Source organism: Orbilia oligospora (assembly GCF_000225545.1).
Source record: "Orbilia oligospora ATCC 24927 unplaced genomic scaffold scaffold00054, whole genome shotgun sequence".
NCBI lineage: Eukaryota > Fungi > Ascomycota > Orbiliomycetes > Orbiliales > Orbiliaceae > Orbilia > Orbilia oligospora.
Window position 1 is genome coordinate 685,930 of NW_011645611.1, and position 14,459 is coordinate 700,388.

At 44.9% G+C, this 14,459-nt stretch overlaps 1 protein-coding gene across 1 annotated transcript; it reads right to left on the reverse strand.

Annotated features, from left to right (window-relative positions):
- Positions 1–11,036: 11,036 nt before the first annotated feature.
- Positions 11,037–12,248, reverse strand: AOL_s00054g225 (uncharacterized protein; the record flags this gene model as incomplete). Its single annotated transcript, XM_011121541.1, has 1 exon — positions 11,037–12,248. The coding sequence occupies one exon, from the start codon at positions 12,246–12,248 to the stop codon at positions 11,037–11,039; it is 1,212 nt and encodes a 403-aa protein (XP_011119843.1).
- Between the last annotated feature and the right edge of the window lie 2,211 nt (positions 12,249–14,459).

Genomic DNA, 14,459 nt, shown 5'->3' on the forward strand with positions numbered 1-14,459 from the left:
CTTTATTATTTTGTTTGCTCTACCTCTGGCGGAGAGGGCGGATCCGAAAACTAGCATGAAAAACAATATGCAGCCTACTGCAATATACTGCAACTGGGCAGGGCAGGGCGCGAGCGGTGTTACCCCACACAAATAGACCCGTGCCTATGCATTCAAAGATACAAACCTTATGCAACGCTCAAACCTGGCACAGCTATAAGTGAGGTCTTTTAATGACAGCTCACTAACCGTTACTAAAGATCAGCTCCTGTAATGTCAAAGATGTTACCAAGGATCAATGACGTTGAAATGCAATCTAGGAAGTTTGAAGCGGTGCCTTTCTGGTCTACTGCATGCATGTAACTGCAGTGGAGCACAAACAACCCATAAACGCCGCAAGCGTTACAGCCGGACGAGGATGGATTGTTCATGAAGGACCTTGTCGAAGGATGTTGATATGGGCTCAATAGAAGGGTTAAGTCAGTAAGTAAGTACACCCTACCTAGCGCAAAATTGGATGATTGGATATGAGCATTAATTATTTTTTCTTGATTGCCCTCTGTTCATGCAATCACTTTTACCTACAGAGAGCTCAGGGAATGATATTTCCAGATGGATGGTGTTGATCCTGGTTCAATCGTTTTCTTACTGTGACAATCGATATATCATCTGACACCTGTCCTGTGTACAAGGATGTAGACGTTTAGTATATGCCTAGCTGCATAGCGACACCACTTTTTTGGACGTTTGTACCGTTTATTTTAACATTTGATTGGTATATATCATTTAGCTGGAATTTTCCATCGAGCAAGGGGAGGAGAACGGCTGGCATTAGGCGTTCGTCGCTAGCTAGACACTCGCTTTCTGGGATCTCATTTGGGTTGATACGGAGTTGCCGATTATACATCATGCGTCTCGGATCACCCGTACATGATCCTACAGCAAAAACTCCCCAGAGATAGGAAGCGGCGTCTTAGAGGATTTAACCATTCAGCTAGCTTTGGGGGTGTTCGGGGTCGCTAGCCAGGACTACAGGAGGGGCTCTCACACCCCACTAACGATCTTGTCCTCGAGACATAATATTATATTGAAGTTGTGGAAGAAGTTACGTTTCATTTTCTTGCTTCCGCCTTGTTGCAGAATGAAAACATGTGTAAAAAATAAGCAGAAAAAAACGGTTGCCCGGCGCGAAAATTGATTACAGTAACCCGCAGCTGGGGGTTGGTAGGGGTCAAGATCTGGGCTTGAGGACGAAGCTCGGCTACATATGCCCGGCGCTAGTTTGAAGGAACTAAAAGAACCGAAAAGGCGTCGACGCTAGGAGGTGTTTCGAGCAGGTCTATTTTCGAGGCCCCCCTCATCCATATTTCGCAAGATAGACAACAGGGCCTGCGACCGGACGAAAAACTTGGTATACTACTTTTTGGCTTTTTATTATTATTTAGTCTTTGCTTTTTTATTCTCTTCTAGATTAATTTAGCACCGGGCCGGGATTAAAGGTTGAGGGGGCTTAATACGACTCCGAGCCTTGTGGTTGAGCTTGAAATACGAAGTTGGTCGATCGGGATAAATTTAAATTTCCAAGGCTTCGAGACGGATGAGCTTCGAAGTGGGGCTAACCACCCTCCGGCCCCACCCCCCAGATCTCACACTTACGAACCTATTTCAGGTCCTAGGAGCTATGGTAGCTATATTCGAGTGCACGCACTTCGTCTTTTATAGTATTTTTTGACTAGTTTACATCAGTATTTTGACACCTAGAGGTAGCAACATTGCGATAGAAAAGCTCTGGACTGACGTGAAAATATGTCCTAGTGACTATGTATTACCATCAACTTTATTATTTTTGACGCCACTACAATACTAACCCAAATATATATATTTTATGCTATATCTGGAATGTCAAGCTCAGTCCCTCATATGATCATAGGCATATGCCTGTGTTTGTGACTGAGCTATAATATTTTCCGGATATTACCTTCCAGTCACATCATAAAGACGCATCAAGCCGAGAGCCTTAAACCACCTATTCCGGGATGGGCCCTTCTTCGGTAATCTACATACCGCCGGGATAGGGATTGATCGTTCGTACATAGATACGGCAAGGGGGGATGGTTTGAGAGGCTCGGTATGTGAGTGGAAAGCACCCGAGAACTTTGTCGGCGCCCGGATTCTTGCGGATCGGGTTTTCTTTGAGTAAATTGAGCGCGGATCTACTGTTAATCTATGACGGAAGCTGTTCGAAGGCGAGAGGTTTGGATCTGAGGTCTAGATCTGAAGTCTAGATTAATTGTGGAATGTATCTGGGGACTACAAGCGCTAGTTAAGTCGCATATACGAATCACATACGTCGTGGTCGATTTAAATAAAAATTTAAGTTTCTACCTCCTGCTATCAGCATTCGTACCGAAGTGGGAATCCAACTTTGTATTGTGAAGCCGAGTTGATCGATACTTTTGCAATTAAAATAGTTTTTCTCATTCTACTGTGGTTTTAAGGAGCTGTTCTCGACAAGTACAAAGTTTAAATTTACTAGGCTCGGGATATATCGATGTATCTAATGTATGCGTTTCTGGCCGAGTTTCGTCCGATCGAGATGCAAGAAAGTACTCGGGGGGGAACTACTATTCATTTTCAAGATTATTAGCACAATTGTACAAACTATACCCTCAGAAACGATTCGGACATAGATCTTTCTGTAGGACGTAAGCTCGGCCCTAAGAGTTCTTTTAGGATATGTATAAACTGGTTTCGTTAGCACTAGGTCTACGTATACGGTACAGGCCCGCCGCCAAAATATGTTTGAGGAACTCAAAGAGAAATTAAAGGATGTGGTATTTTTTCTGTGTTGTTGTCTCCGTCGAGGATTCAAGTTCTCGAGAAATACGTGGATTCGTGAGGGTGACGTGACATGGCTTGCTCTTGGAATGGGGTAAAGGAATCAATCCTGAAATTGCTCTCAGCTACCCATGGCCATATGGCCAAAGTATCCCACCTGGAATATCAGAATAGCATCTCCATCCTCCCAGAATAGACCAGCACATGGCCAAGGGAATTTTATTGAGCTCTCAAGCTGCAGACTTAATACCTCAGCTCAGGGGTGGCGCTAAGTGTCGGAAAACTTTTTGGTAACGAATGAAATCCTCACGGCTTGAGTGGCAAGTGGATCATGAATACGAATATATCCGGGTGGGTTATGCGCTAACCGACCAAGAAATGCGAGGCTGGATGGCGTGTGCGCCGCGAGAGACCTATATCACACGATGCACGATCATTAATACCGGTGGAAATTTAGGCCGGTCCTGGAACCTCAGGGCCCAGGGGCCGGGTGCACATCAGCGCTCTGGTCTCCGGGCTGCGCTTATGCCGCTTTTCTAAGAAAATTTGACGAAATGTTGGATTGTTCATGCACAGCTAGTTCACAGACTTTGCCATTTACGGTTGGCTTGGGATTGCCGGAAGTCGGTCTCTCGGGCTGAATTTCGTGTCACACCAGGTAGCACACCGTTTCGGCTTCGAATGTTTGATTTGACAACCTATTCCTGCTTGAAAGCCTCGAGAGCAACGGGTCAAATTCTGAACCCTCAAGAGGAACAAGAGGAAAAGTTGTACTGGTGTAGGCTATGGTGCATTGTTTGCGATATTGGATTGTTCGATCGGCGGAATATTCTCTCCACCTACCTTAAACCCGAGGGGGCGTAGTTTTGATGTTCTATTCTTAAAGGAGCTATTCTTTATGGTTGGTATTCAAATAGTAATAGACTCAAGGAAACCGGACTGTGAGGCTATTCCAAGGCTTCATTGTTCACATCACTTCAAACGTCTCATGATCAACAAAATTCAAAGTCTTTGCATGCGCGATTCCTTCCCACCTTAACAATTTTCCTCGTGCCAAAATATATGGGAATTAAGCTTACCGGCATTCCATTATCCCGAGTAAAACTACATAGATTTTAGGATGTATCCTAAAAATATATTTGCAAGGTCACTTTGCAACTTGTGTACAAGATCCTGTAAGTTCTACGCTCTTGCATGTTATCTCTTCCCTACATGTACAGACCACCAGCCGTTTAACGGTCATCCAATTATATACAATACCTCGTAAATCAAAAGCCGTGTTCGATCCCGAAATCATTAGAAATGGCTCAGGAGCAATATGTTCCTCCACACCACTACGAGTAGACCCCAGTTAGGAAGATAGAATCTTTTCACTGCCCACCCTTTCTGTCTCTAGCCGTTTTCCGCTTCAAGGAATAGGGTCTAGCTCATTTCCGCCTACAATATTTTTGACCGCCGCTGTTTGGAACCTCGTTTTCCAAAGGCATAACAGTAACTTCATCCGTTCTTAATTTAAATTTTTTATTTCGAATTTCGATTGATGAGCTCATCGAGGTTGCCTCAGCCTTGGTGGGCGGGCAGATTGTTGCTTTTCAGTGTTTGGTGTTCTTGAGATACTCCTCTCAAACTTTCATGCGCCAGCGACTCGCTGGATGACTTGGGTGTTTGTAATGATACCAGTCTGATCACAATTTTCGATAGTGAGGAGAAGGTGAGACCCTAACTAAACATCGTACTGAGTGATATGGTACTTGATTTTGAGGTCTAGATGCGTCTAATTCTGCGAGCATTGAGTTGGAACGTTGTATATTCCACACATAATTCCTTAAGATATAAAGTTAGGATGGATAGGGGTCAAGTGGGTGGTAGAATTCTGCTAATCTGCTAACTAGATATCGTCGGTGCCCTCTGCTTAATGTTCATTAATGAACGAGATTGGCCAACAATAAGTTTGCAAACTCAGCTTACACATGATCATATGAACCCGGCGTTTCGCCAGTGTTATATTTCTAACATTATGTAACTTAAAAGGCTGTGGATAATAAATAGAACACAGTTTCTAAATGCTCAGTAGGTTGAGTAGATACAATAGGCACAACGTACAACATCAATATTTAAATAAAGCGGTTGCTTTGGCGTCATTACAACTAAGCTTAATTGTTCTCGAGGCCCATCATCGCTTAAATCTTCCTTCTTCTTTCGCACTATCTCGATGTTCACAGATGCGGTACTCTTCTAGCTTCTGCTACCACTATAAATATTGAAGGGTTTTAAATTTAGGTTAAGTAGGATAGCTATATTACTAGAGTCTATATATGCGTATTCCCTGCTCCTCAGATCCAGATCTGTCTCCACGAGTACGTCCCGTGATCGATATGTTGCTCCTTCGAATCTGCAAAGCACCTGTCATGAAGCTCCCGATTGACTGACAGTGCCTGCGGGCATAACTCTGCAACAGTCAAACAACAAGAACGACATTTTCCCCCCAAGAAAATACTGCAAATTCCTGGCTCTATTTTTGCATGATACTACAGCTGTTAAAGTTGTTTCTTAGCTCTCTAGGACAAGTTTCTACTTCGGGAACCGACCCGGGGTTTGAGGGTACTTTTAGCAAGAAATTTTGAGTTGGTCTTGGTGTTCTATAAATTCATTCTTGTTGGAATCAAAAGGTAAGTGGCCTGTTTGGGTGGAGGTCCATAAGCACAACTCTCCCCGCGGCGCTAACTCCTGCGATTTACTATTGCATGCAGACAACTCTGCATCTCGTTGGAACCATGGATTGAAGAAGAAAACTTAGACAAGGGGTTATGACCACGAGTCCAAACTAAAAATCGATGTTCGGTTTACAATTTGTTTGCTCTCGCGCAGATCTCGTGAAATGTGGACCAAGATGTTTTCATTTCGCTATTCCTCCAGCGCACAGGGCATCCACGAGGCTTAACACCCCGAACATCCACATACTTCCAAATACCGAGTCTAGACTGAGTCTGTCAAAGGGGCTTTTGCGAACTGTGGAGCTCCATCGAAAAAGTTGCTTGATCATCACAAGTTGTAGCATCGATATCCCGATTTTGCTCAAGCTGTAAAGGGAAGTTCGGATAGAATGGTCTCTTCAGCTTCGGAATATCCCTTCAACGGGCTCTGTTATCTGTGCTGCTCATCGTTTTGAGATCAAGCGGTACCAAGGAATGTGCCAAGAACATGTGCATTGGGCAAGCTCATGATGCAAGGAAAAACTTCAGGCACATTTTGGTTTGCAAACTTAATAGTCCAATCGGGCTATGACCTCAAATATTTGGTGCGTCTTCATTACCTGGTAACTGCCTACCTTAGGTGGGGCAATCCAAAAAAGGTGGTGGTCGAGAATATTCGTGGATTCGTCAGCTGAACTGGTAGTTTCGCTGTTAACATGTTTGATGTGGTCTTAATTGTTTGATCTAGCTAAGACAACAAGCTATTGATATTTCGGTAGTTATGAGCAAAGCCCAGACGGATCTAGTTCTTTTATAACATCCAACATAGAATACTTAGACTTCAGCAATCGGATTCGGGTTGTTGAGGATATAAGCTCACGAGTACTCGAGTTTGTATAATTCTATAACGTATATACGTATATAACGGGAACTCTGTTATTTTGGGGCTCTGTTGGTGTCTTGTAAGAATTTATAGCTATAGGCAGTTTCGATATGCGCTGTGGGTCAGCCGGCGCTGGAGACCCGTTTTCGAGATTCCAACAAAATGTTTAACGCATACTGCCGTGTATTTCTTCAGAACCCATGCGACAGTTAGACATCGTAGCGTTGTCGGTACACACTACAATACGATTGTAGCTGAATAGACAAAGTGATTGATTTTTCTAGTTCCTAGCTCTTTTGAACTAAGTTTCAGTGACTAGGAGCTCATCGCCGTAGACTTTCTCACTCTTGGAAATCCTACCAACGTTAACGCCTTAACAATGCGAGGCCAGGTCATCACGAGAGAGAAATCCCCGAAACCCAAATGCCCCAACATTTCTGCATCTCTCTGGCACAAGAATTCTCAAGTTATGACGAAATGAGTTTAAACCAAACTCCAAAGGTTGCAGCGTCGACCGCTATTGGTGGGCTAGTTTCTTGGTTGTTGGTATTTGGCCAGGGTCCATCGTCTTTTAGAAGCCATTCCATGGTGTCTACATAGCATGGGACTCAATTGGCCGGACTCGCGAAATTAGATCATAGTTGTTAGATCATTTGAGGATCTGAATACAAGTTGGATTTTGTTCCGGGTATATTGACGTCTTGTTGAGGATAAATCGCAGAAAATGTGCTTTTGTAGGGAGGAGCTATTCGATCGATCGAAAGATAATGTGATATCGAAAACCCGGCTGGGAATTAAGGGATGGGCTCGGAAATCGACAGGCAAATTTCCCAGGTACTAGAACTCTCGGAGATAGAAATTGTCCGGGTAGAATAATACCCCGGTAATGTAAGCACTGCTACCTGATGTACGTTCGTTGGCGTATCGTATAATATACTGGTGTTTTCATTCCATTCCGGTTAGAAGATCCTACGGCTGCGCGCATGTTGGTATGAATCTGCGGTTCGGCAGGCTTTAGACGGCTGTATGTGCCCCATGTAAATTTCTCTTATGAAAATGTCTCGTCGCAAAGAGTGACATCGAGTCCGGGTATATCGTTTGGAAATACATGCATCCGAATCGAATGCTTCTCATGATTCCTTTTTTTTTTTTTTTTTTTGAATTCCGTTGCGATCCTGGCCCAGAATCCTTGTGTTACACGGATTTGCGCACGGGCGATCCGGGCTTCTTTCGTCAGGGGCTAAGCGCAGTTTTCCGGCGGGCAACAGCAGGTGATTTCCCCGTCTCTTATGCCTACTGTGGTATGGCCTCGGCCCGTTTCTGGACTATGGTCTCGGATGCATTCACCCAGCTCAGTTTTAATATCATGAGTGATAGCCAAAAAAAAATTTAACATTTGGGAAAGCTGAATCAAAAAGAATCCCGAATCTTGAAGGGTTGGGTGTTAAAATTCACCGGATATGGCAAGCGAATACTTACGTGGTTATCGGGTAATACATCTCGTGATTGGCTGGTCCGCCTACCCGCTACAACGGTTCGGCCGCCCTCTCATGGACCGGACTCCATCCTGAACCAGGAGAATTTCCCACCAAACTTGAGCATTACAGCACCATGGCTGTACGAAAGAGAGGCAAATTTTAGAGTCGGAAAGAAAAACTGATACGGAGCAGTATTTGAAGGCCACTGCAGGCAGGCCCCCATACTATATCTGTGTTCTTTTCTTTGCTATTAAGTGCATGAAGTGGATGCTGAGGGATTCTGCAGACTGAGACACAAGGTGATAAACGAGAATGAACGGGTGAAAATACGACTTGATTCATATCAGCCGGCGGAGAATGTGGAGACTATGAATGCCAGCAGACCCTTGCTCATGCAGGCTCACTGCATTCCTTTTCGGCAGCAGACAAGACGCACCTCAGCGGCACGGCGTCTCCAGTGGCCACGAACCCCCCGTGCTGTGGAAGTGTGCTACCGAAAAAATACTTTTGACGCAGGTTAATTCGCACGAAGAGAGCTAGGACTTGCAAGTTTTGGAAATTGCCCGCGCGGGAAATGAGCACACTTGGTGGGCGAGAACCGTCTCGTCTAGGATGCAAGCAAGCTTTCATTTCCTCGAATTTGATATTAAGGCAGCTAGTAGACCTGAGAAATGATTTGGCAATATTCAAACGGGTGCGCACACTGTGCCATGAATATGTTTGGCAGGTAAAGGATGCTTCAGAGGTGTGCTATGGCGGCAAAGTCATGTAAGATACATACGCGCCTGCTCAGTCAGAAAGATTTAAAGGTTTCATCATTGGCACGAATTGTAATCCGCAGCACTCCGGAAAATGGTTGCCGAGGGCTTATGACGATAGTACTACTAGAGAGAGAGCTTCGGCGAAGGTTGATAGCGTAGTTAAACTATTATTCTGATAAGGACATGCACCTGACAATACTTTCTAGTCGCTGAAAATTTCCTTTGAAAAGTCCGGTCTATCAAGCGTATACATGCACATGTATATGTCTTACATGCGTATGTTAGAACTTGTGCCGATACTGCCCTAAATTATCAGGAGCTCAGAGTACTGCTCTACTGGACAGGATCCGAGTTCTACATTGCTCGTTTCAGGATGAACATATTCTAAGACTTTACACACCGGGCAAAGAGCCAAGATCGTCGAAATTTTTATTTTATTTTGTTTTATTTTCCCTTCCCGAGTTTCTCAGCGGGAGGCCTCGGGAGACTAGGAATCAGTACGGTTAAAGAGTTTCAATTGTGGATACAACCCGACCACACCCAGGCTTCCAGTCGATGCTCAGCTCGTAGGGCATCCAAAGCAGATGTTTGATTGTGGTCCGATTGACGAATTGGTTCAGTATGGGTGGGTGTTTATGAACCACTCCACAACCCCTTGACCCTTGAATTCGAAGCGCATGAAAATACGAGGAATCGCAACTATGACCACCTTACACTGCGGTTATATTACCCCGCGACAAATTTGCAAAATGTTCAAAATTCCATGATTACGAGGGTTCGATGGGGAACCCAGCAGTATAGGCTATAGAACTACATATCTGCTTCGCTCAGAAATGTCGGCGAGAGATCGGGCTGGCCGATACCACTAAAATATCGACGCATGTGGGTTGGTTCTGGCTAGTCGAATTCAACAAGATATTCATATGGTGCTCGATTTATTCGTTTGATTTGAGCTAGCTAGCTTCGCTCAGTGCATTGAATCCTTTAAAGCTCTAAGTTAACGGAACGCACAGCAACTGGTGGTTTAACTCTGATACAAGTAGCTTGATTCCAGATCGAGGGATCTTATAGCAAGGCTTATACCTCTGTTGGAATGTATAGCCCTCCTGATGTGAGTTCGCGGCACGGTACGGAACTGGGAGGGAAAAGCTGGACGTACTCGGAACCCCAGAGATCTGGGCAACTGGCCAACCTGAATTTGGTGGAATGTCAAAGAGGTGCCTTACAAACATGTCAACCCAATATTGCAATTGTCCAAGCACATCTTAAGCACATGGTAGGGATATGAGCCAGGACCAGATATACTAATCGATTTATTATTGTTCTTTAAGTAATTATCTGCATTGAAATTTTAAACTAAATAAAAGCGTTGACCAGCGCGATGAGGAAGGTTGCAAAAAAAAAAAAAAGTATCTCGGGCCAGCAAAAGACACAAGGATAACACTTGCGAGAGTCCTTTCTATTTGAAAGGTCTTTATGGGTATCTTACTATACGAGCAGTTGGGCGGGAATTAAAGAGTGGAAAGGTTGTCCAAAAATTCAGAACTGCGTACCGATCGAGTCGCAACATCGAACAGGGGCGTTGGGACCGGATCGATAGATCGGTAACAAGGCGAAGAACTTCTTAGAAACAAATACACCCCGAAAAGAATTGTGCATGAAAGAGAAAATCAAGATCTGGAACGAAATGTAAATGAAATAAACATCAAACGAGGAATAAATGAAATAAAAATAAAAAACAAAACATGTTTTCATGGTGAAAGTTAGTAGCCGTTTGAGCGCACCATTGCGGTCCACGATCGAATGAAATAAACGAACCCAAGCAAGAACAATCCGTAAAACTAGAAGCGCTTCGAAGTAAATTAACCTCCAAACATTTTTTAAACAGGAACTAGAAAGCCTCCCATGCAAACTTCAAGTACGACACGAACAAAAAAGAAAGCCAGTCCCATGATATTTTCAGTGTAAATGCAAACAGAAGCAGAGTATTTATTTAATATAAAAAAAAGAGAGGAAATTTTGCCGCAGCCACGCGGGAGGCGAGATGATCATTGAAATGACGGGTTTTGAAATGATGCATGAACTCATATAAGGAAGCATATATACTCCAAGGAGAGCGAGCGAGCGTCCCCACGAGTGGAAAAAATAAATAGTAAAACATTATTAAAGAGATAGAGACTTAGTGGTGTATAACCTTTGGAGGGTGAAAGAGGAGTCAATTCTGTCGCACCCTTAAACCAAGGAAACTCGTAACAAGGAAACTCGTGAAGCTCGAGGGTTCGAGACCGTGATCTGAAACTCGATGTTGGAAATCGAAGATATGGCGTTAGAGAAAATGTTAGAGGCCCGGCAAAAACTTTTTGAAAAAAATAGAAAGAGATAGATTGTTGGAGAGTAGTGGCGATCATATTAAAAGGCTCGCGACAGCCATAGGGTTCTTATTTGTGGGACGGAAGGGTGTAACGCCGGGTTTTTCTCTTCCAGGTCGCTGTAGAGTTTCAACTCGATCCTGCCATCGAATAATGTTGGTGTCCCTTTTTTTGCCCCGATCAGCAAGGCCCCACAAGCTTTTAAATGGTGGAAGTATATTGGATTGATTCTTAAGATCCTCTGACAGGCGTCGAGAGGCCTTAGCTTCGAAATCAAAGCCTTCGAAGGGGCTTGTTGGTGTAGATGTATGGGAGGAAGGCGGCGGGGCGATGCTAGAAGTATCATACCCATCAACATCTGAGATTGAATTCTGGTCGAAGCTGTCTCCAGTGGAGGAGTCACTATCAGAGTCGTTCGCGCAGTTCTTCTCAACTTCCATGCACTTCGGCTCCTCAAGCGCAGCTTGTATAACCTTTGAAAGGTGAGGTACCATGGTTTCTTTCGAGTGTTCGACAATCGATCGTCGAGTAAGCTTACGTTGTCGTCGCCCTTCTCTTTGGGCTTCGCGCCTTAATCTTCGGATGTTCTGCTTCTGAAGAATCTTCATTTGTTCTGGTGTCCGTACAACTCCGGTAAGGATATCGGGTCGATCACTATAAACCCACCAATAACGACGATTGGTTGCTTTAAGGAGACCAATATCGGGATTTGGGGCGGAGGAGCGACGTCCATGTGACTTGTCAATTCCAAGCATTCGATAGTAGTGAGATTGGAGGCCGGAAATTGTTCTTGGTCCCCATCTTTTACCAGTGCGAGCGTCAAAAAGTAAGTTCCATAGTTCAACGACTTTCTTCCAGGGTAGTCCAACGCTATCACGTAAATATAAAATAGCATCGGCTTCCTCCTGTGAATACATAGGCCGATGGTCCCTTGGTGTCCTTTTGGCAGGCTTAATAGGTTGTCGTCGAGGGCTGCCACGGCTGGGCGCCATATGAACTATCGATGGGGGAGGTGTAGTTGCGCGAAGGTAAGTGGGTGGATAAGAGAATGCGGCTGCCGACAGTAACTGCATACCCTCTGCATCTTTGATGCTCGGGATATAGTATTTCGCGTTCGGTGCCATCATTGGGTATTCAATTTCTTCTGGTTTGACTAAAGGGAACATTCCTGCTACCGTAATCTTCTGCAGACAAGCTTCCCGCTCTTGCTTCTGAGGGATATGTGCTAAATCAGAGCTCATAACCATGATCTAACTTAAAGTAATTAAGGCCTATTGCGGCGGCGTTTTTGCCTATCTAGTAGATAGCGGCTCAACTTTCGAGGAGTGCCTGATATAAATTGAAAAAGGGTCTGAATGGTTTAAATGTTTGTAGTCCGCGTTGTATTGTCTGGAGAGAAGACGGCACGGCTGAAGAAGAAGAAGAAGAAGAAGAAGAAGAAGACTGTTTCTATTCGGTCCTCTATGAAAAAAGAAGGTCCTTGGGGGGAAGAAGAAGAGTAGTGATGCTTCAAATCGTGGATATTGTCAAGCTTTCTCGATTATCGTTTTCCGAGTGCTGTGTGGTATCAATTGAGGAAGCATTTCTGTCAAAGTGGAACGGCCCAGGTTGTTATATAATCTGGACGCCGGACACTGACACCTGCGCCAAATGCAATGGATCCATAGGTCCTAACTGATTAGCCCTCTTAGCAGGGCTCATCACTGCACCTTTTCTCCCCTTTTGCTTTTTGTTCCCATGTGTAGATGCGGCTACTACGTTACGAGAACCTGCTGTTTGAACATTCAAACGGCTTTTGGTGGAGCCCAGTCCCATGCATGCCATCGTGCGATACGGGGCCGAAAAGAAGGTGGACAGGACCAAACTATCGCATTGGGGACACCTACCTGCGGCGGGCTTCGCATACTAGTTCAAGGCCATATTTGCCCGATTTTCGCTCACGCTCGTAGCCGCCAATTATTTGACGCAGCCCACTCAACCCTTCGAAAAATGGACGAGTGCTATATTTTGACTAGTTCCAACGACCAACTTTTTTTTTCTTTTCGAAGTGGCCTGTGGGCCAGGTTTTGATAGGATCTTCGAATCCATGTTGGAATGTGTATCCTCACTACCCTAGCTGGCCCTCGCAGGAGATGCTTCTGAGGGCGTCGAGGAGAGGGTGTGGTGCTTGAAAAGTGCCTCGCGACTATGCAATCCCCGGTCGAGGTTTGCTTCTTCGAAGGTATCACGGGCTGGGGAGTTCCCTGTAAAGGGTGTCGAGGTCTCGGGAAGTGTCCCTTAGACCACTGAGCCTGAGCTGTTGCGGGCAGGAAGGTGCGCTAATGTCGGTGTTTCGAGAAGCATAGCAGGCATGTTGGCGCAACATTCGCACAGAGTGACCTTGGCTGGCAAACCTGCCCACGATATCCTTGCATTGAGCAGGCGGATATAGCCTCTGGCGGTCCACAAGCCGTGGAAGGGCCGAAAGGTGATGACAGTTTTCGCCTTAGACCCTGTGCCTCATCGATACATGCGCATGCTCCTATGCTTTGGTCTCACAAATTCTGTTCTCCACCTTGTCAGTCCAGAAACATGATAGTATCCGGACTGGACGAAATTCCGAGTATACTGCTGGCGATTGCAACACCATGTGCATGTCCAAGGATAAGCGTTTGAAAATCCTAGAAGATTTCAGGTCCAAGAAAACGTATTTCTTTCAAATTTACATACCCATGATGATATATTACACTATAGAGTAAAGTGTAATTATTCAGAGCAGGGGTTGATCTGAAATGTCTAACTTTAACTGATAAGAAGACTCAAGGATTTCCCTGATCTCGAATTTCCATGATCTGAGTCGGATTCCGCAGGTCAGTTCAACTCATTTCGCTAACCCCCAAGTTCAGGTCCTCTCGCTCCGATTTCCCCAATCAAGCCCGAAAAGTCGCATGTCACTCGCTCGCGGTTTCTGCGTCTCGGAACAACGAAATTGGCAGCAAGTCACCCTCCAAGCCGCCATGCCACAACGAGTATCGTTCGACAACGAACGAGTACCCGGCAGTTTGGTCGCATAATTTTAGCTGGCAGCATCCTCGAGCGCGATTAGTTCAAGAACCCGTGCTCAGGTGGAGGTCGTTCTAGCCTATTTTTGGCGACACGGGTCAAGCAAACCATTCCAACCAAGATAAAAACATCGTTTTGAGCACCGTTTGGATGACCATACATAGAGAATTTGAATACGTTCCCCGCTGCTACCGCGGACACGTCTATGCCGGCCTATTTTCGTCGAAAGCTGCAGGAAGTGACGGGATAGTTCGTAGACGCACTCCGGGCTCAAGACCAATCAAATCAAAATACAAATTCAGTTCTCGTGCAATTTGACACTTGCCCAGAACAATAGTTCATTGTCGACATTTCGAAATCCTTGAGATACTAGACATTTTCGTATTCCCCATATAGGACTAAAATTAACAGACCAC